At 39.3% G+C, this 22,808-nt stretch overlaps 1 protein-coding gene across 1 annotated transcript in view; it reads left to right on the top strand.

Annotated features, from left to right (window-relative positions):
• Window positions 1-22,808, top strand: part of LOC144609539 (uncharacterized) — a 233,413-nt gene that overhangs the window by 68,083 nt on the left and 142,522 nt on the right. Inside the window, exons 13-17 of the mRNA XM_078428046.1 lie at window positions 220-399; window positions 2,653-2,855; window positions 4,398-4,525; window positions 7,742-7,838; window positions 12,317-16,930. Coding sequence (XP_078284172.1) covers window positions 220-399; window positions 2,653-2,855; window positions 4,398-4,525; window positions 7,742-7,838; window positions 12,317-16,930 — 5,222 coding nt within the window. The remainder of the gene's footprint in view (window positions 1-219; window positions 400-2,652; window positions 2,856-4,397; window positions 4,526-7,741; window positions 7,839-12,316; window positions 16,931-22,808) is intronic.

The raw sequence follows: 22,808 nt of genomic DNA, 5'->3' as shown, positions 1-22,808 counted from the left end.
ATGATGAGGGCCATAGATAGGATAGATGGTTAGAATATTTTCTTTCGCAGAGCAGGCACGTATAGATCTTGAGGGTATTGGGTGTTTGAACTGTTCAATTGATGCCCCTCAATCAGTATGTCAGAAATGCTTTTAACCTTGATGAAGTTGTGAGAAAGAATTTTATTGATATGGTATGTTAAGTAGTTCTTCAAAATATCTGTCTTTTATTCTTTGTAGAACCTGACCAAAAATGTGCCCATCACATCAATTGTCTTGAAGATGAAAGATCTTCTCAATCTTCCAGAGGAGTTATTATTAAATAATACCTTAACATCTCTTGCCAGTGGGCAGGATCAGCTCGATTTTCCCTGGAAAACAAGTAACTATACTAAGGCTTGCAAGATATGGATTGATGCCGTAAGTTGTCATTTATGCAGACAATATTGAAAATAAACGATTTATTATCTGAGTTGTTTGTAATTTCAATTGTGTGTACAACCTATTTATTTTTGAAGCAAAGCTAATTGTATCTATTGGCCTATACTGCAACATATGATCATAGAATGACCCCACCTTGGCCCAGCTTGTCTCATTTGGGCCACCATATCAATTTATCTTCCCATTTGTACTTGAGTTTGACTCAATTGTATTTATGCATATTTTATCAGATCTGTTTGGATAGGATGTAAACCAAAACACTTTCACTTTCACGTGTGACAATAATAAGCCTAAACCTAAACTTAATACTACTTGCCTGCATAAAGCTAGTTTCTATCCACACCTTTTCTATTCAAGTACCTGTTCAACCATCTTTTAAATATTGTAATTGTATTGGCTTGCACTACCTCTTCTGGCAGCTCATTCCAGATAATCCACAACCTCTGTGGAAAAAAATTATCCCTCAGATATCCTTTAAATCTCTCCTCTCTTACTTTAAACCAATGACCTCTAGTTGTAGACACCTGCTCTGGGGAAAAAAAGATTGTGACCATCTATCCTATCTAATTTTGTAAACCTATGCAAAGGTCACCCTCCTAACCGCTTACATTCCAGTGAGAATATACCCAGCATATCCAATCTCTCTTTATAACTACAAACCATCATCCAGCCAACATTCTGAATTCTCTCTTTTGCTACTACATTTGCCCATTGGGCAGTAATCTTTTTTGTAGTTTCACTCTCTTTTAATAATTTGCTGTACCTTCTTCCTTTCAAAATGGATAACCTCTCATTTTCCCACAATATGCGCCAACCTCTTTTTCATTCACCAATCCATGTCCCATCTGAGCTCTTTGTGTCCTTCTCCCCAGCTGCTAAACTACCTATATTTGTACAATCAACAAATGTATCTACAAGAAGATAGACACAAAAGCGCTGGAGTAACTTAGAGGGCAGGTGGCATCTCTAGAGAAAAAGGATGTGTGACGTTTCGGGTCGGAACCCTTCTTCAGACTCTTCCCTTCGTTCCGACCAAAAAATGTCACGCATCCTTTTTCTCCAGAGATGGTGCCTGACCCACTGAGTTACTCCAGCACATTGTGTCGATCTTCGGAAAAAAACAGCATCTGCAGCTCCTTCCGATGGAAATATGACTACAATATACTCAATCTATTTATCCAAACCATTGATATAGATTATAAGTAACTAAGACCCCAGTACTGAACCCGGTGGTGTCCAATTACTTACTGATGCAGATTTAAAATGCTAAAAATGATGCATCATGCCGTGGTCAAGAATTGCCTTTACCCACAAAGCAGCGACATGTACTGGCTGCAAATGTTATCTGAATGGTTTAGAATTTAAACTTTAAAAAATATTCTGAAACATTGAGAAACGTTGAAAGCTTGAAAACCTTCAAACATTAAAAAAAAAGTGTTTAAATGGGATTATGCACTTAACTAGCTATTAAAGTTTGTTTTAAATTTGTAAACATTGGTAGACAATTAACCAATAAACAAAGTACAAATCTGCTAGCCAAGCAGCTCAGAACCATCCTCATCAGCATGTATTGTCTTTCTGCTGACTGGTGAGCATGCAACAGAAGCTTTTCACTGTACCTTGGTACACGTGACAATAAACTAAACTCAAAACTCTTCCAGTAGAATCTTGGCCCTCCACAGAAATGGGTTGCTGCTGTCTCATCTGATGAAGTACAGCATCTTTGGGTGAATTATTGGATATGTTCTCATCTCCTTGTCAATCCATGCTGATTTAAACATTGAAGCACTGCATCGCATTCTTGTCAAATCTCAAATAACAACTTTGGATTTCTATGTTCTCGTAGGGTCTGGTTAAGATTTATTATTGTCATGTGCACTGAGGTACAGTGAAAAGCTTTGTTTTTCATGCTATCCAATCAGGTCAGATAATACTATATATATATACCCAAATCCGTTCAATGGATAGAGCAAAGTGCAAGAGTATCCGTTGAAAGTAGATCAATTTCTGGGATGAGCACACAAAGAGTTGCCGCGATCTTTGTTTTACATGTGTAGAAATATCAAAGCTGCTGTCAGTTTTGTGGAGCATTGATGTAAAAACTGGTAGTTTTGTCACTATTACTTCAGTTGTAAAGGAGCCACTACTATTATGCAATAATTTTGCTCTACTATTATGCAATAATTACTTGTCAATAATCTGTTTCTGTTTCTTTAATTTCACTTTTTACAGATAACGAATGGTGTGCAGCCGGATTTTCAGATCACAGTCGCAGATATGTACAAAGGATGGGAAGAAGTATTATCAGCATATGCCTCCAATGAGAAATTCAAAAGGGACTTCTTTCATAAGTTTTCAGAAAATGTAACAAAAAATTCTGAGCTTTGGAAAAATTTTGAATTCAACATTTCTCAGCAAAATCTCTTGCGGAACCTGTAAGTCCAACTCAGGCACCCTCGGATTCAACCTTTGTTTTTCATGTCTTACTCTGTAGTTCCTACAGCAGACAGTTTTACCAGGGTTATTAAAAAACATTTGTTGGACCTCTCAAATTCCATAGTCAGCATTCTTTTAGTAATGGCTGACCTAACCATTTTTACGCGGAGTTCTTTCTTTTAAGAGTCACAGAGTCACAGAGTGATACAGTGTGGAAACAGTGTGGAAACAAGGCCTTTGGCCCAACTTGCCCACACCGGCCAACATGTCCCAGCTACACTAGTCCCACTGCCGATGCTTGGTCCATATCCCCCCAAACCTCTCCTGTACCTGTCTAACTGTTTCTTAAACTTTGGGATAGTTCCAGCCTCAACTACCTCCTCTGACATCTTGTTCCATACACCCATCACCCTTTGTGTGAAAAAGTTACCTCTCAGATTCCTATTACATCTTTACCCTCTTCACCTTAAACCTATGTCCTCTGGTCCTCGATTCTCTTACTCTGGACTTTCCCTACCAATGATTCTCCCTTCTCATATCCTTTCCCTGATGGTATTGATTCTCCGAAGTACATTTCTGTGGGCTTCTATCACCTTCAATTACATTGTATAAGTAGCAGTCTTCCATATTTGAGTCCAGATTGTACATGCCAATGGATTGAGAGGAGTCTAATTCTTCTTTCATCACATCATCAAATAATGCATTTACATTTGCATTGTATTTGAATGTTGTTTTACTCTCATGTAGTAGCTAAGATTAGACAAGTCAGCCAAACTTAAAGTTGACCTTTTCCTAGGATAACAATTGACTGAGAGTAATTTAAGAGGGAAGGTTGAAAATGTGGCAAGTTTCGCAAATCTCTTTAAAATATGAGAGATCAAATCACAAAAGAAAAATCCCCAAAAGGGAAGTCAGGATGAGGGGAAAAACATCTTCATTGAGTCTCTCTAATATGCTTCCTGTTGGCCACCCACCCACATGCAGCAGCAAAAAAAAGTCGTATGGCGACAGTTCTATTTGCAGAAGGTGTGTGGCTTGTAAAGGCCTGCATGGAGGAAAAGTAAATGAATAGCCGTGGAGTCATTACTTCTAACCGCTGAGATTTTCTGAATTTAAATATTAGTTATATGAAACAATGTGAAAAAATCAATAGTTTTACTATCAACATAATTGTATGTTCTTTTATTTCATGCAGTTAATGTATGCTCACCTTTTCTTGTCAGTGGGATAGTCAGATCAAATAGGCCTCTAGATCTGTATGTGTGTGTATGCATGCATACATATGCACGTGTGAGTGCGCGTGTGTGTTTTAACGGTTCACCTGTGTCATTGGGGATTGAACAAGATTTGTCCACATGACAAAGTTGAATAGGGCTTTGTGTATCAATTGTGTAAAGTTGAATTAGGCTTTGAATAGGTGAGCACTAATTATCAGAGTCAACCATGGCTGACATAGCCATTTTTACTTGGAGTTACTAAAAAACAGCAGTAATTTTAGATTTTATTTTCTTGTCCTTCAATAATGATTCATTTTATTCCAGGGCCTTTGATGTGTTTGTTGCACAGGGATCTGCAATGGAGAGCAGTGATTACTGGCCAGGCATAGAAAAGTGTGTTAGAGCAATGTGCTGGGTGATAGAAAACTCAAACCAACCTCTTGAAGGAAGTGGTAAGTAAGGAGAAAGCAGATTAAAAATGTGAGAGTCACTTATAGTTTACAAGATTTAGTAAATTTCAGAGATAAAAAGGGGAAGTTTGAAAAGAGGATGTGAGAAAAACATGCATTAAACTAAAATGATTATCATCCTTCTGGAAAAAAAGTGTGCCTCTTTTAAGGAAAAGATTTATTTAACAGCGGATGGACACCTATTCAATTCCAGTTAAACTGAGAAAGGTTACATATATAATATGTAAAGAAATTTTAGCACATGCTTCAGCAATTCTATCTATTCTATCTATCTAAGGAATAACTAACCTTATTCGGAAAAAGTGTTAATGCATAATGTATTATTCATTAGGAACAAAATGGAGATTAAATTTTGCAGGCTGTTAAGGAATGAGAAAATTATGCTGCAAGGAAATTAATATGATTGAAGTAATTAATTTACACACGTGGCTGGAAAAGAGTTGGTGAGAAATACATTTAATATAGAACATAGAAAAGTACAGGACCAAAAACATGATCTTTGGTCCACGAGTTAAGATTCAAATGTTTAACTGTTCCTGCAATGGAACATTGAAATTCTTACTTGCTTTAGATTTACAGGCCCGTTAACAGGATAACATTCAAATACATATATAATAATCAATAACACAATAAATTAATACAAGGCAACCTTTATAGTGCAAAACCATGGTCTGTAGTGCCACCAAAGACAGTCCATAGAAGATCATAGTTGCTGAGGTAGGGTTGGTTTCTGTAGTGTTCAAGAGCTTGATGTTTCAAGTTGACTTATCCACCATTGCCCCATTGATGAAAAAATGTTTGTGGATCCATGGCTTTCCTTCCCAAAGCCAACAATCAGCTCCTTGGTCTTGCTAACATTGAAAGCAAGATTGTTGTTTTATGACTCTCTGACGCAAAAAGTCAGGTACCATATATGGATTGAAGTGACCCTGCTATGGCATTATTTTCATCTTCACTAACTCACCAACATTAACTGTAATACACTTGTTTTTGCATAAAAGTGGAAAAAGTGCATAAAATGCATTCATAAATTTGCATCACCCGTAATTAAGTCCTGAAAGACAAAGGGAGGCAAAGGTGTATTGAATTTTGTAAAAAAAAAAGAAAGTAAAAATGAGGGAAATCTATTAAAATAATTTAGGGAAATCATTTATCACATACTTGAGTGAGAACCAACAGTTTAGTTGACCTTTGGAGATACAAGGGAATATCATGCAGCATCTGTGGAGGCAGTGGGTTAGTCCACATTTTGGGTTGAGACTCTGCACCAGGACTGACAGTGTAGAGGAGATAGTCAATATAAAGAGCTGAGAGGAAGGATGAGGTGGAGACCAGCGGGTGATATGTGGAACCAGATCAGAAGGGAGATTCTGTGCAGATGGAGTCGGGTATGGGAGGGTAAAGAGTGGAATTAGGAGAGAGCAATCGATAGGTAGAAATAGAAAAGGAGAGAGAAAAACAAATTTCTCAATCTTTCTAGCCTAGTAAATTGTCCCTTATTAGGCTGGAGAGGTTGGGTCAACAATTATCTCATGAAATATTTGTGGGTTATGGGCTAATTTTCTGTGCTATCTTCTTGAGGCAGTGAATATAAACATCCAGTAAGTTCTTAAAAATTACAGGGAATTGTTGAGGAAGATCCGTAATGCCTGTGATAAATGAAAGAGTAAAGTTGTGGAAATTTGCGACTTCATCACCTGCATTCTTTGGCCTACTTGTATCTTAATATGAATATGCACCTTGAGTTTATCTGCTTTATATTTCTCTTTACATTATTTCCAATCAAACTACTCTGTGGAAAAGCAATTAACTACTCAGACTTTGCCAGATGCGATTAAGGAAACCTTGGCTGCAAGAACTAAAATGGAAAAATCCTGAATATGCTAAAACTGTTTTGGGTGGGCATCTCTATTTTGGTGCTTGTCTTTCCGTTGTGGGTGTTAGAGAAATGTGAGCCAAAATCATATTGTATGTTAGTGTGAAAATTGGCTTGCAAATTCGGGTGAAAAAGAGAAACGTTGTGGATTGTGAATCTTCATAACCTGGCAAAAGTCTTACATAGACAATAGGCAATAGACAATAGGTGCAGGAGTAGGCCATTCGGCCCTTCGAGCCAGCACCACCATTCAATGTGATCATGGCTGATCATTCTCAATCAGTACCCCGTTCCTGCCTTCTCCCCATACCGCCTGACTCCGCTATCCTTAAGAGCTCTATCTAGCTCTCTCTTGAATGCATTCAGAGACTTGGCCTCCACTGCCTTCTGAGGCAATGAATTCCACAGATTTACAACTCTCTGACTGAAAAAGTTTTTCTTCATCTCCGTTCTAAATGGCCTACCCCTTATTCTTAAACTGTGGCCCCTGGTTCTGGACTCCCCCAACTTTGGGAACATGTTTCCTGCCTCTAACGTGTCCAACCCCTTAATAATCTTATATGTTTCGATAAGATCCCCTCTCATTCTTCTAAATTCCAGTGTATACAAGCCTAGTCGCTCCAGTCTTTTAACATATGACAGTCTACATAAAAGCAGAAAACAATTAAAATACTTTGCAGATCAGGCAGTATCTCTGGAAAGATAAACAAAGTTAACACTTCAGGTTGAAGACCCTTCAGGCTTCTTAAGATTTTCTGTTTTCTGTTTGTAGCACTTGACCTGAAACACGATTTATGTTTCTCTCTGCACGGATACTGCTCAACCTGCTGACAGGTGGCAGCATTGTTCATATTTCTGGTTTCCAGCATCTGCAATTTTTTGAATTTTCATTAACATAAAACCTTGTCAGGAGTGAATAATAAGCAGATGACCTTCCTTTGAACAGTTACTATATTACAAATTTAGTTAAAAGTAGATATTATCAGATAACGCCTGAATACATTGCTTCTTACAAAGCAGGTATAATTGCTGCCTTTGCTAACTTTCAACTTTATGATATTGAGAAGTCTTCTGTGCCCATTAGAATTTGATACACATTGAGGGTTAAGCCCACCAAAGAATACATCAACATTTAAAATAAATTGGTACTTGGCAACATATGGACCCTCGAGTAAAAGATTAATGCTGACATGGCAGTTTGCTTTGATGCTAAGCTAAATAAAGAATTCTGCATTATTTAAATGAAATCGATATCTTTTGAAACGGATTGTAATTGTGTATTTTCAAAAAATTTATTTTCTTTCCTATTGATAATTTTCTAGGATGTGACAAAGGGAAAATCAACTGGAGAAATCTGTTAAACGAGACTCTGATATTTGCACAGAACGCTCAAAATGATTATGGCACATGGCAGAAGAGGTAAGTTATGGCAAGGTGACTGATACTATATGCAAGTTCTGCAATTGAAGGAATAGGGTCAGAGTACAATGGATTGGGAAGCTGCCAATGTAACACTGCCTTCAAGAAATAGTGTAACAAGGCACTTTGCACTAGTTATCTTGCATCTATTAATAAAATCCATTATTAATAAAGTGGTTGAAGTGGAAAATAATAATAGGATGAGGCAAAATCTACATCATTTTGTAAAAGGAAATTATTGTGAAATTATTGTTTGATTATTGTGGAACGTTTTGAAGATATAACCAAGGGCTTGTGAAAGTGATGGCATTATATTATCATGGATCGGGGATTGGTGAACTGACAAGAAGAGAGTTGAAATAAATAGTTACTTGTAGGTTGTCAAGCCCCAACAAGTAGGTTATCAGGGATTAGTCCTGGGCAATTACCTTTTTGCATATTCTATTAAGAACTTAGATGAAGAGATGATATATTGTACATAATTCTGGCTGATACAACAAGAGGAGGTAGGTAGGTTCTGAAAGGAATTTTCAGATATCTGTAGACCAGCTAAACAAGCATGCAAAAATTGGCAGATGGGGTATAATGTGAGGAATATCATTTTGGTAGAAGAATAGAAAACAAAGAGAGAAACAGAGAGTGGTCATGAATTTGGAAATGAATTCAGGAGAAAATCCTTTTACAGTTATATTAGAAGCAAAAGGGCAGCTAAGGAAATAACTGGTCCTCCCAAGGTATGTGTGTGTGTAACCAAAGAGTATGAGCAGGGTCCTAAATGAATACTTGTCATCGGTATCACCAAAGGGAAGGAGAATTATGAGAATGGTCTGCTAATCATTTGGAACATGGGGGGAAGGAGGAAATGTTGGAGTACATTAGGGTGGATAAATCCCCAGGGCCCGATGGGAACTATTCCAGGATGTTATGGGCAAAAATAAAATGGAGGGGATCGCTGGGGCTCTGATGGAGATTTTTGCATCTTTGTTAGCCAAAGGCGAGCTACCAGATGGAATCTGGTGTTGTTCCTTTGTTCAAAAGTGTAGTAAAGACAAGCCTGGAAACTACAGGCCAGTGAGCCATAGAAACATAGAAACATGGAAAATAAGTGCAGTAGGAGGCCATTTGGCCCTTCGAGCCAGCATCGCCATTCATTGTGATCATGGCTGATTATCCACAATCGGTAACCTGTGCCTGCCTTCTGCCCATATCCCTTGTTTCCACTAGCCCCTAGAGCTCTATGTAACTCTTTTTAAAATTCATCCAGTGAATTGGCCTCCTCTGCCTTCTGTGGCAGAGAATTCCACAAATTCACAACTCTGGGTGAAAAAGTTTCTTCTCACCTCAGTTTTAAATGGCCTCCCCTTTATTCTTAGACTGTGTTCCCTGGTTCTGGACTCCCCTAACATTGGGAACATTTTTCCTGCATCTACCTTCTCTAGTCCTTTTATGATTTTATACGTCTTTATAAGATCCCCTCTCATCCTTCTAAACTCCAGTGAATACAAGCCTAGTCTTTCCAATCTTTCCTCATATGACAGTCCCTTCATGCCAGGGATTAACCTCATGAACCTACGCTGCACTGCCTCAATAGCAAGGACGTCCTTCCTCAAATTAGGAGACCAAAACTGCATACAATACTCCAGATGTGGTCTCACCAATGCCCATTACAACTGCAGAAGGACATCTTTGCTCCTGTACTCAAATCCTCTCGTTATGGCCAACATGCAATTAGCTTTCTTCACTGCCTGCTGCACCTGCACGCTTACTTTCAGTGACTGGTGTACACCAAGGTCTTGTTGCACTTCCACTTTACCAAATCTGACACCATTGAGATAACAATCTGCCTCCTTATTTTTGCCGCCAAAGTGGATAACCTCACATTTATCTACATTGTACTGCATCTGCCATGCATCTGCCCATTCACTCAACCTGTCCAAGTCACCCTGCAACCTCGTAACATCCTCTTCACAGTTCACACTGCCACCCAGCTTTGTGTCATCCGCAAACTTGCTAGTGTCACTTCTAATTCCATCATCCAAATCATTAATATAAATTGTAAATAGTTGCGGCCCCAGCACCGAGCCTTGCGGCATTCCACTCTCCACTGCCTGCCATTCTGAAAAGGGCCCGTTTATTTCTACTCTTTGCTTCCTGTCTGCTAACCGAATTTGGTCTCCTACTTTGAGGAAGGACATCCTTGTAATTGAGGCAGTGTAGCGTAGGTTCACGAGATTGATCCCTGGGATGGCGGGACTGTCATGAGGAAATATTGGAAAGACTAGGCTTGTATTCCCTGGACTTTAGAAGGATGAGAGGGGATCTTATAGAGACATATAAAATTATAAAAGGACTGGACAAGCTAGATGCAGGAAAAATGTTCCCAATGTTGGGGGAGAGCAGAACCAGGGGCCACAGTCTTACAATAAAAAGGAGGCCATTTCAAACTGAGGTGAGAAGGAACTTTTTCACCCAGAGAGTTGTGAATTTGTGGAATTCTCTTCCACAGAGGGCAGTGGATGCCAAAATCACTGGATGAATTTAAGAGAGAGTTAGATAGAGCTCTAGGAGCTAGTGGAATCAAGGAATATGGGGAGAAGGCAGGCACGGATTACTGATTGTGGATGATCAGCCATGACCACAATGAATTTCGGTGCTGGCTAAAAGGGCCGAATGGCCTCCGCCTGCACCTATTTTCTATGTTGCTAACCAATTCTCTATCCATGTTAATACCCTACCCCCAATACCATGTGCTCTAATTTTGCTCACCAACCTCCCATGTGGTACCTTATCAAAGGCTTTCTGAAAGTCTAGATACACTACATCCACTGGCTCTCCTTTATCCATATTACTTGTCACGTTCTCAAAATATTCTAGAGGATTAGTCAGTGTCAGTTCCAGTGTACCAGTGTCAGTTGTTTGAGAAGGTGCTGAGGGACAGGATTTATGTTCACTTGGAAATACATGGACTGATTAGGAAGAGTCAGCATAGTTTTGTGCTGAAAAATTCATGTCTCACAAATCTGAGTTTTTTTGAGGACGGTAACTAAGAACATTGATGAAGGCTGCCTGGTAGATGTGGTTTACATGGACTTCAGTTATGAATGAATGAATGAATGAGGCCAAGTATGTACACATGCAAGGAATGTGCCTTGATGCTCCGCTCGCAAGTAACAACACAAACATACAGTAAACAATTAAGAATAAAGCATAAAACATTAAAACATTAAGAATACAACATTACAGTTTAAACATGTGAGTGAAATAAACCAGAGCAAAAAGAGATTACAGACTTTTGGTTATTGAGTAAAGCTACTACTCGCGGAAAAAAGCTGTTTTTATGTCTGGCTGTGACTGCTTTGACAGTCCAGAGTCGCCTTCCAGAGTGAAGTGTTTCAAAGAGTTTGTGGCCAGGGTGAGAGGGGTCAGAGATGACCTTTCCCGCTCGATTCCTGGCCCTTGCAGTGTACAGTTTGTCAATGGGGGGGAAGGTTGCAGCCAACAACCTTCTCAGCTGATGGAACGATTCGTTTCAGCCTCCACATGTCGTGCTTGGTGGCTGAGCCAAACCAGACCATGATGGAGAAGGTGAGGACAGACTCTTCATTGGCAGTATAGAATTGGACCATCATTGCCTGTGGCAGATTGTGTTTCGTCAGCTGCCACAGGAAGTACATCCTCTGTTGGGCCTTTTTGACTGTGGAGTCGATGGTGGCCTCCCATTTAAGGTCCTTGGAGATGACAGGTCCAAGGAACGTAAATGACTCTACAGATGTGACTTACAAAATCTGTAAGGTGTTCGACCGGGAGGATTCTGAAGTACTGAACAAATGCTTCATAGTTTCCTGTTTGTGAAAATCCTTGAACCTGATTTTTTGTGGACCCATCATAATAACCTCAGGCTCAAGGTGACCAGAGATCTCTTGGTGGTAACGGACATCTGAAGGGGAAGTGCTCACCACAAGCATTGTTATATTATAATGGAAAAGGTTTTCATGGCCAATGGAAAATATTGTTGTTTTGTCATTGACTATAATCTATTTATCAGAAAACCATGCTCATGAAATTGCCACTGGACAGTCCAGGAGTCTAATGGTCTGAAGCATACTGTTCAACACCAGTATTACCTGTTCAGCTGCAGCTTAGTTGGTAGCTTTAAATTGGAGTAATTTGAATGGCTGAAGGCAGGCTAATTAGATAACTGTTTAAAGAGGTGGTTTGAGCAAGATGAACTGAACGTGTTACTTAGAAATAGCTTAACATCCAAGTTTATTACTGTGGTTGATAGGGGTGTCCAGCAGCTCGTTCAGGAACTGATTGGGTCAATTTCAGATGTACAAATTAATTAGTTAAACGTTCAATTATTAAATTGGCAATTTGGCATAGACTCATATGTAATGGAATAATTAATTATTGGAAAATGTTCACTTCTCTTTAAGTGGTTGCCCTTTCTCGTCATATCTTCATTTGTTTTTGTTTAGGTTTCTGAATGCAATGCTGAAGTCTTTAAATCGCCAAAACAAAATAAAATTAAGTGTAGCTGATATACAGATCATCAGCCAGAGTTTTGGTGAGAACAACACTGTGCTTGGAAATATTCAAGGATTACAGTCGGTTGCAAAGATTATTTTGGAGAATACCCAACTGTGGATGAGCAACTATTTTAAAACAGAAGCTGATACGTTTTCAACCATGGATGCTTTGCTTGAACTTTTTCAAATAGACAATGCCAACTTAAATGTCTCCAAACTAAAGGTTTTTATGAATCAATTGTTGAAAGGACAGCCATCAGAATTTGTTGAATTATCCAACATTTTGCTCAGTGCACTAGAAAAAGGAATAGAAGATGCAGCAATTTCCAACCCCTTCCAAGATCAGATCAACCAATTTAATGCTATGTGGTCCAATTTGCAGAAGATACTCCTTTACAATTCCACAGACCTTTCAACAAAAAGTTTAAATTTCTTCTGGAATTTTACTTCTTCATTATGGATTGGATCAACTGAAGCCAACCTAGATTATGTCGAAGTTGCTAAAATGTTTTTACAATATTTGAACAATCTTGGTTTGTTCCCTCAAGAACAACTTTCTTCTGTTGTGGATGCCATCAGCGCATCAAAAAATGTTTCAGTAATTGTCTCTTCTACTCAAAATCTAACTCATCTGCGAGGTATGGAGCAGCAGTTATCCAGAGTTTTGGAAGCAATGGATAGAGAAAATAAAACACAACTTCTGGAGACATTTTATAATATGATTCAATCAGTTTTAACAATGTCAAATGCAACTGATCTCTCATCATTGGTAACTGCATTCAGGAATAATTCCAAAGATGTTTTCATTTTTCTAGAGCAGTTTAGCTCTGATGACATTGGTGAGGCGCTCGAAACAGTTGCAAAAATTATTGATGTCTTTCACAACATGTCAAAGGATGATCGTGCTGAAAATGTATTGAAACTGTATCTCTTTGCTCAGTTGCAAATAGAAGGAAACGCCACAATTACAGGACCAGCCCACCAACAGATAAAAGAAACAATTGCAAAACTCACAGAAGCCTTCCATAATAATACAAACAACATTACTTGCGTACTGTTACAAGCACTGCAGTCTTCATCTGTCCCAATATCTGATCTTTGGTTGACGCAATATTGTTCCATGTATAATCCTGCAAGAAAAATACGGTCTTTAGACTCTGGCTCTTATTCACAAACAAGTGAGAATTTATATAATTCCTTTGTGGAAAAAATGATCATCAGCTTAACGCATACAAATAGAGAAACAGCTTTATCCACTTTATCATGTATGGCAGATTTGTTTCTGTTTTGGATGGATATCATAGAAGGGGTAGCAGTACAAATGAATATGGATTTTACTGCAGTTAATCATCTTCGTACAGGCCTAGTGCAAATTTCAGAAAATCTGAATCAAACATCAGAATGTACTAATTATGTTATAAAAAGCAACATAGATGCACTGGACTTCTTTCTGCAGAACATCACTTCCACAGCTGGCTTTAATCTTCAGAACTTGTACCAAGTGAAAATGAATAATGTAATTATCTTACAGCAGATCGTGAATTCAGCATTTCCATTTCCAATTGACAGCGACCACCTCCAACAACTTTCAGAGGTTATGGAGGACTTGTTCAGTTTGTTTCAAGGTCACAATATTAATTCTTGGAACAATATTTCCAAATTCATAGAAACCCTTGGACCAATGTGGCAATTGGAAGGCCCTCAGCAGGAAATGTTCTATTCCGTCCTATATGCTTTTGGAAACTTAAATTCCACCACTGATTTGTCTGGTATTGAAATGGTCTTCAGGAATATTCTTACATTTTCTAACAGCATTGTTAACATGGACTACTATGTTCAAAATTTGAAAGAGTTCTTCAGCTTAATGGCAAAATATGAGAACAGCAGTGACCAGTTTCCATACAAAGCCTCAGTGGTGTTAATGAAGCAGTTAATGCTTTCTAACAACTCAAATACATGGGAAAGTGAAGGGGGAATAATGTTGCAGTGGCTGAATGTGATAATGAATACCAATCTTTCTGATCTCTCACTCTCATTTCTGTCAAATATAACTAAAGTTCCAATCTACAGATTAAACATATTCGAAATGGATAGCATAATGAGGCGGACGGACGAAGTGCTAAATTTAATAGAGCGGCTCAATGGTCAAGATGTATCTAGCACTTATTACTATGATATCATTGCTTTACTGGAAGTGATGTGTCCTAGTTCTAATCCGCGCAAAAATGAAAGCTTCCAGGTTCTCAGGATGTCCATTGAATTAGCATATAATATGTTTAATAATAAAAACATGTCATATGCCTTAATTGAAGAGTTGATTAAACAGATTCATAGCCAAGGAAATGGTAGTGCAACAGCAGAAGTGATGTTTGGCCGACTTAGTAAATTTGTCAGGAAGAATGTTACCCTCCATGAATGGTATTCACCAATCTTTACGGACCCTGAAATGTTGTTTTTCAAAAATAAACGCAACATGATTCCTTTATTATTGAGTAGGTTAGTTCAACATTTCTCAAATGCTTCTGCTGACCAGATTACCTTACCAGAAAATATAACCGATGTAATTTACAATCTCACAACAACCTTACAATCAATCACAGATATATATTCCATAACTGAGCAACTTGAGCAAATGAATGTTGACCTCACACGGATCATTAAAAGCATAAACCGAACTGAGGATATGGATCCTCTATTGACAAGACTGGCAAGAATTTTTGAATATATTTCAGAAGTTCAAAACATGATAAATACAGTACGTGCCATCAGATTAATTTTACTAGAGATTGGAAATGAGAATTTTCCACAAACTGTAGCCATTATTTCTGATGGAATTACACTTGTGCAAAATCTAACTACCAAGAATATGAGTGAAACATTGCAAGCACTTCACTTGTTTGCATTGGCGCATCAACCTGATGGCCTAAACCCTAGCCAAGGAAACCAGGCTGAACTTAATGAGAAAGTGATCAGATTGATACAGGAGATTTCTGTTTCGACTAATTCATCATTGTCAGCGCAATGCTTGCCTGTGGCTGTTTGTAGCTTGCTGTCAGAGGGAGCATCCCTTAATGACAGTGATCCAATTTTAAATGCTTGTAACTTAAAGGCAAAGCAAAATCTCAGTACAGCTTTGAATTTGACAGATGATATCAAACAGTTCATTGGTGGAACTGCCCAAGGATCTGCAAAGATGGAATGTTTTGGAAGCACCGTTTCTGCAGATGTCCTTCAGCAAGTAAGTTGTGTTCTTCAGCAATATGAAGAGTGGAACACGATTCTGGTCAAGATATCTAAGATTTATGGCTTAAAGTGTCCAGTTCTACTAAAACTGCAAGGAATTTGGAATAAATTTTCTGATGTCGGAGTTTCCAACAAGGACAACTTAAATTGCTCAATTATAACAGTAAGGCATGCTGATAAACTGCTAGCCTTGATTGGTAATATGACTTTGACGAATATGACTTCTGCTGAACAAATTATTTATTTTCTATCTGATGTCAGGGACACAGTGCATTCGATGACTGGCAACAAATCAAAATCCGTACAGAGCACTGTTAATATTATGACCAATTATTTTAAAAATGCAGTACAAGAACTACCCTTGAATTTCAAAGAACGTGTCTCAACACTGATTGATTCTGTACAGTCATTAATTTCAATATCAGATTACAAAAATGATGACTTGACATCAGTGCTGAATGACATACTAGATGGCCTTAATGTAAATATTAATTTGACTGATCTTTTGGAGACCCTGTCAACAGATATTAATGAAATATTAATTGACAATATGATGAATCCTGAAATGAGAGACCTATTGCCAGCTGCAGACAAAATAATTAACTTCCTGAGAAATATGACAACAGGGGATTTCATTGACCTCGATGTGATGCAACTTAATGCAACACTGAATGATGTGGAGGAGATTCTGGGAAGAATGCAACTGACATCCAACAATACCGGTGAAAACCATCTCAAATTAATCAACATCATTAAATATTTTCTAAAAGGACACAACGCCCCTCAAGGAGATATTGAGATGTTTATAAGAACTGCAAGCCTGATGTGCAATATTTCACAGCTGCTAATGGGCCCTGATGCATCTGGTTTTAATGTCTATCCCAATTTCCTTCCTTACATAATCACTGTACTTTCCAATGAGAACATTAACCAAAGTGCCAATGAATTGCAAAATTTAAGTGATTTTGTGAAGGAAATTTACTTGGATTCAGATCTTCCACTCGAATTTCAGCAAGTAATGGTATACAAGGTAGCTGCAATCCTAAATCAATTGCTGCCAATGAACCATAAGATATCTACGAATTACACAGATGTCACCAGTAATGTTTTGCTGCAGATTCTAGAAATTGACTTTAATGGAAAACGCAAAGACTCCGAATTCAGAAATAAGACATTGAAATTGATGAAATTGCTTGAAGACTTTCTTGATGGAATGCATGGATCTGATCCTCTGAAGGACGCGATGGGTGAGGTCTTCGGAGTCATCAAACTATTCTTTAACTTTACTGAGGAACTCAGTGAGGAAAATATTTTCACAAGGTGAGTGGAATTATATTTGTTTATTGTCCATTTTTAATACAGAATAATTGAGGTGATATGCCATTGATTAGATTTACATTGGTGAATGATGGAGAGAATTGGAATTAGCAACAACTGTAGTTATAATGCTGGCTTCCATATACTGACAACATACATTTATATAAGGGATTTATGAACGGAAAATATTTATCATAGCTACAGTTGTACAGAAACATTATCTTATTAATTTATTCTATAGGGAAATGCAGATTTAAGTGTTTATTGATACCAATGATCTGGTATCCATAACAAAGAAACTAAGCTAGTTTAAAAAAAAAATCATTTACATACATGTTTGCTAAAGCCTGCTTAAAAACTCTTTCTTCCTTTATAAGTTATTTCATCTACATGCTGGACACTTTATTGTACAATAGAGAACATAGACCTCTAATTTAATTACAAGACCAACGAAACTTTCTTCACTGGTTAAAAAACATCTGTTGGGATTCAGGTTCATCCATTTGACCAATGTTACAGCACACAAAATTTATGCTGTCACTTTATTAACCTGATATATTTGAATGGCCAGAGAAACAAGAAATGGCAGATGTTGGAATCTTGTGCAGAACATTAAATGCTGGAGTAACACAGCAGGTCAGGCAGCATCTTTGGATATCATGTACAGTCTTTCCGCTGACTGGATAGCATACAACAACAAAGTTTTGCATTGCAGCTCGGTTACAAAAACTAAACTAAACTAAGCTAAGTGACGCTTTGGATCAGGACCCTTCTTCAGACTGATTGTAGGGGGGAGCGAGAAAGCTGGAAAAGATTGGGGGGGAAGGGGGAGGAGAGAGGTGGGACAAAACCTGGCAAGGGGTAGGTGGATATAGATGAGGGAGGGTGGGTGATTGGCTGATGAATGCATTCTTAAATCCCCCTTTCCATCAGATTTGCCACTAGCTTCATAGATTACAGAGAACCACTCCTTCATTACTAACAGGCCAGGAATTTCTATCAATCAGTACTACAATCTAATGGTCAGATTCTGTAGCTGTGCTTCTATCACAAACTTCATTACCATTTCTCAGAGCTCACCACACCATCAGGTTTTCATCTATGGGAAACACATCATCAAAACACACTGAGCTACACCCAATAATACACAGGATGTGGCAATATATAATCAGAGCCAAAGTGGGGCCATGAACACAGTTCTGATGGGTTACATTCCAGAAGGCATAGCTCACTGAAAGTGGCAGCAAAAGTAGATAGGGTGGTTAAGAAGGTGAACCTTGCCTTCATTGCTAGGGACATTGAACTAAGAATTTTATCGTTCCATTTCAGCACATAGGACACATTTGGAGTATTGCATACAGTTCCAATTGCCCCATTGTAGGGAAGAATTGGAGGTTTTAGACGGGGTGCAGAAGAGGTTTAGCAGCATGCTGCTTGGATTAGAAGGTTTTAGCTACAGGGAGAAGTTGGATAGACTTGGATTGGTTTCCCTGGAACGTCAGAGTTTGACGGGAGACGATAGAAGTATGTAAAATTATGAGAGGCATAGATAGGGTAGACAGTCAGAAGCTTTATCCCAGGCTGGAAATGTCCAACACTAGAGGGCATAGCTATAAGGTGGGAGGGTGAAAGTTTAATGGAGATGTGCGGGGCAAGTTTTTTGCACAGAGAATGCTGGGGGCCTGGAATGCATTGCCTGGGGTGGTGGTGGGGGCTGATATGATAGTGGCATTTAAGAGGCTTTTGGATAGGCACATGGAAATGCAGGGAGTAGAAGGATACGGATCATTTATAGGCAAATGAGATCAGTTTAACCTGGCATCATGTTCAGCACAAATATTGTGGAATGAAGGGCCTATTCCAGTGCGGTACTATGTTCGATGTTCTAAGGCAGGGTGCTGCCATTAAGAGAGCAGCCAATGCCGAGTCTATAGCTCGAAGTTTGAACTTGGCAGTTGACTTTGTCTTGGAAGAGTCTGGCTATATTTCTCGTTACTCTGGGCTTGGGTCCCAGTTTCAGAATGAGTGGCTGGCTGGGTGACTTGAAGTACAAACAACATATTTGCAAATGTGCACATTCAGATGCTGAGCTTAAAACTCTAATTTGTTGATAGAACAGATGGTCTTTCATTAGTCAGAGGGTGGTGAATCTGTGGAATTCTTTGACACAGAAGGCTATGGAGGCCACGTTAATGGATATTTTTAAGGCAGAGATAGATAGATTCTTGATTAGTACGGTGTGAAGGATCATGGGGAGAAGGCAGCAGAATGGAGGGAGAGATAGAACAGCCATAATTGAATGGTAGAGTAGACTTGATGAGCCGAATAACCTAATTCTGCTGCTATCACATGACCATTTGATGGTCCTCTACAAAACTGGTCTTACCTGGCACCACTCCTATCAATCAAGGTCCATGATATGATCTTGAAACACATAGATCACTGAAGCTGTATCTCTGAAGTCATCTTTCAATAGACAATAGACTATAGGTGCAGGAGTAGGCCATTCGGCCCTTCGAGCCAGCACCACCATTCAATGTGATCATGGCTGATCATTCTCAATCAGTACCCCCTTCCTGCCTTCTCCCCATACCCCCTGACTCCGCTATCCTTAAGAGCTCTATCTTGCTCTCTCTTGAATGCATTCAGAGAATTGGCTTCCACTGCCTTCTGAGGCAGAGAATTCCACAGATTCACAACTCTCTGACTGAAAAAGTTTTTCCTCATCTCCGTTCTAAATGGCCTACCCCTTATTCTTAAACTGTGGCCCCTGGTTCTGGACTCCCCCAACATTGGGAACATGTTTCCTGCCTCTAATGTGTCCAACCCTTTAATAATCTTATATGTTTCGATAAGATCCCCTCTCATCCTTCTAAATTCCAGTGTATACAAGCCAAGTCGCTCCAGTCTTTCAACATATGACAGTTCCGTCATTCCGGGAATTAACCTAGTAAACCTATGCTGCACGCCCTCAATAGCAAGAATATCCTTCCTCAAATTTGGAGACCAAAACTGCACACAGTACTCCAGGTGCGGTCTCACTTGGGCCCTTTACAACTGCAGAAGGACCTCTTTGCTCCTATACTCAACTCCTCTTGTTATGAAGGCCAACATTCCATTGGCTTTCTTCACTGCCTGCTGTACCTGCATGCTTCCTTTCAGTGACTGATGCACTAGGACACCAAGATCTCGTTGTACGTCCCCTTTTCCTAATTTGACACCATTCAGATAATAATCTGCCTTCCTATTCTTACCACCAAAGTGGATAACCTCACACTTATCCACATTAAACTGCATCTGCCATGCATCCGCCCACTCACACAACCTGTCCAAGTCACCCTGCAACCTCATAGCATCTTCCTCACAGTTCACACTGCCACCAAGCTTTGTATCATCTGCATATTTGCTAATGGTACTTTTAATCCCTTCATCCAAGTCATTAATGTATATTGTAAATAGCTGCGGTCCCAGCTCCGAGGCTTGCGGTACCCCACTAGTCACTGCCTGCCATTCTGAAAGGGACCCATTTATCCCCACTCTTTGCTTTCTGTCTGCCAACCAATTTCCTATCCATGTCAGTACCCTACCCCCAATACCATGTGCTCTAATTTTGCCCACTAATCTCCTATGTGGGACCTTGTCGAAGGCTTTCTGAAAGTCGAGGTACTCCACATCCACCGGCTCTCCCCTGTCAATTTTCCTAGTTACATCCTCAAAAAATTCCAGAAGATTAGTCAAGCATGATTTCCCTATTGTAAATCCATGCTGACTCGGAACGATCCTGCTAATGCTCTCCAAATGCTCCGCAATTTCGCCTTTTATAATTGACTCCAACATCTTCCCCACCACTGATGTCAGACTAACTGGTCTATAATTTCCCGTTTTCTCTCTCCCTCCTTTCTTAAAAAGTGGGATAACATTAGCTACCCTCCAATCCACAGGAACAGATGCTGAGTCTATAGAACATTGGAAAATGATCACCAATGCCTCCACAATTTCTAGAGCCACCCCCTTAAGTACCTTGGGATGCAGACCATCAGGCCCTGGGGATTTATCAGCCTTCAGTCCCATCAGTCTACCCAACACCATTTCCTGCCTAATGTGAATTTCCTTCAGTTCCTCTGTCACCCTAGGATCTTTGGCCACTAGAACATCTGGGAGATTGTTTGTATCTTCCTTAGTGAAGACAGATCCAAAGTACCGGTTCAACTCGTCTGCCATTTCCTTGTTCCCCATAATAAATTCCCCTGCTTCTGTCTTCAAGGGACCCACATTTGCCTTGACTATTTTTTTCCTCTTCACATACCTAAAAAAGCTTTTACTATCCTCCTTTATATCATTGGCTAGTTTACCCTCATACCTCATCTTTTTTCCCCGTATTGCCTTTTTAGTTATCTTCTGTTACTCTTTAAGTGTCCCAATCCTCTGGCTTCCCACTCTTCTTTGCTATGTTATACTTCTTCTCTTTTATTTTTATGCTGTCCTTGACGTCCCTTGTCAGCTTACTCCCCTTAGAATCTTTCCTCCTCTTTGGGATAAATTGGTTCTGCAACTTCTGCATTATTCCCAGGAATACCTGCATTGCTGTTCCACCGCCTCCTTCCAGTCAATTCTGGCCAGCTCCTGCCTCATGCCTCTATAATCCCCTTTGCTATACTGTAATACTGACACTTCTCCGTCTCAATTTGTAGAGTAAAACTTATCATATTATGATCATTGCCTCCTTATGGCTCTTTTACCTTGAGTTCCCTTATCAGATCAGGTTCATTACACGACACTAAATCCAGAATTGCCTTCTCCCTGGTAGACTCCAGTACAAGCTATTCTAAGAATCCATCTTGGAGGCACTCCACAAACTCCCTTTCCTGGGGTCCAGTACGAACCTGATTTTCCCAGTCTACCTGCATGTTGAAATCTCCCATAACCACCGTAGCATTACATTTGCGACATGCCAATTTTAGCTAGATTCAACTTGCACCCTATGGCGAGGCTACTGTTTGGGGGCCTGTAGATGACTCCCATTAGGGTCGTTTTACCCTTACAATTCCTCATTTCTATCCATACTGATTCTATATCTCCTGATTCTATGTCACTCCTTGCAAGGGAGTGAATATCATTCCTTACCAACAGAGCGACCCCACCCCCTATGCCCATCTTTCTGTCTTTTCTATACGTTGTGTACCCCTGAATATTCAGTTCCCAGCCCTGGTCCTCTTGTAGCCATGTCTCTGTAATTCCCACAACATCATTCTTGCCAATGTCTAACTGAGCCTCAAGCTCATCCACTTTATTTTTTATACTTCGCGCATTTAAATACAACAGAGCCATGCATCAATGGTAAAATCTAACACTGTTTGCAATCCACCAGCACTTCTTTCAGGCAACTAGAGAAAAGAATATTTAAAAAACAGAACCTCAAAACAGGCACTAAACACATGGTCTACCAAGGAGTATTTACCTCTGTCTTCCTTTGTATTTTGGAATTATGGACAACTTACAATGGGCAACTTAAAGCAAAGGAGAAGCCACAACAATGTTTTCTCTATAGAATCCTTCAAATGGAGTGGCAGGATGAGGAAAACAGTGTCAGAATCCACTCCCAGGCCAACAGCTCAATTGATCAGCTGATTTGGAGCATGCACCAAACTGGCATATGCCAAAAGTAGTGTGAGTTTTCAACACATTTCCACTCCAGTTGGAGTTCGAAAGGCAATAGATATGAGTTCCTTTGTTACTGAACCTGGCCTGGAAGTCTTCCAAATGCTGATGGTAGATAAGGTTTAGTCCAATTTGATTTCTTGGTATTTAATAGTGTGAGAACGTTCAAATATCTGGTTACAGGCAGGAATCACGTCATCTATCCATGTCCTCCAGAGATGCT

This window comes from Rhinoraja longicauda, chromosome 2 (genome assembly GCF_053455715.1).
Source record: "Rhinoraja longicauda isolate Sanriku21f chromosome 2, sRhiLon1.1, whole genome shotgun sequence".
In the NCBI taxonomy this organism is placed as follows: domain Eukaryota; kingdom Metazoa; phylum Chordata; class Chondrichthyes; order Rajiformes; family Arhynchobatidae; genus Rhinoraja; species Rhinoraja longicauda.
This window is presented reverse-complemented; position numbering and strand designations above follow the sequence as displayed.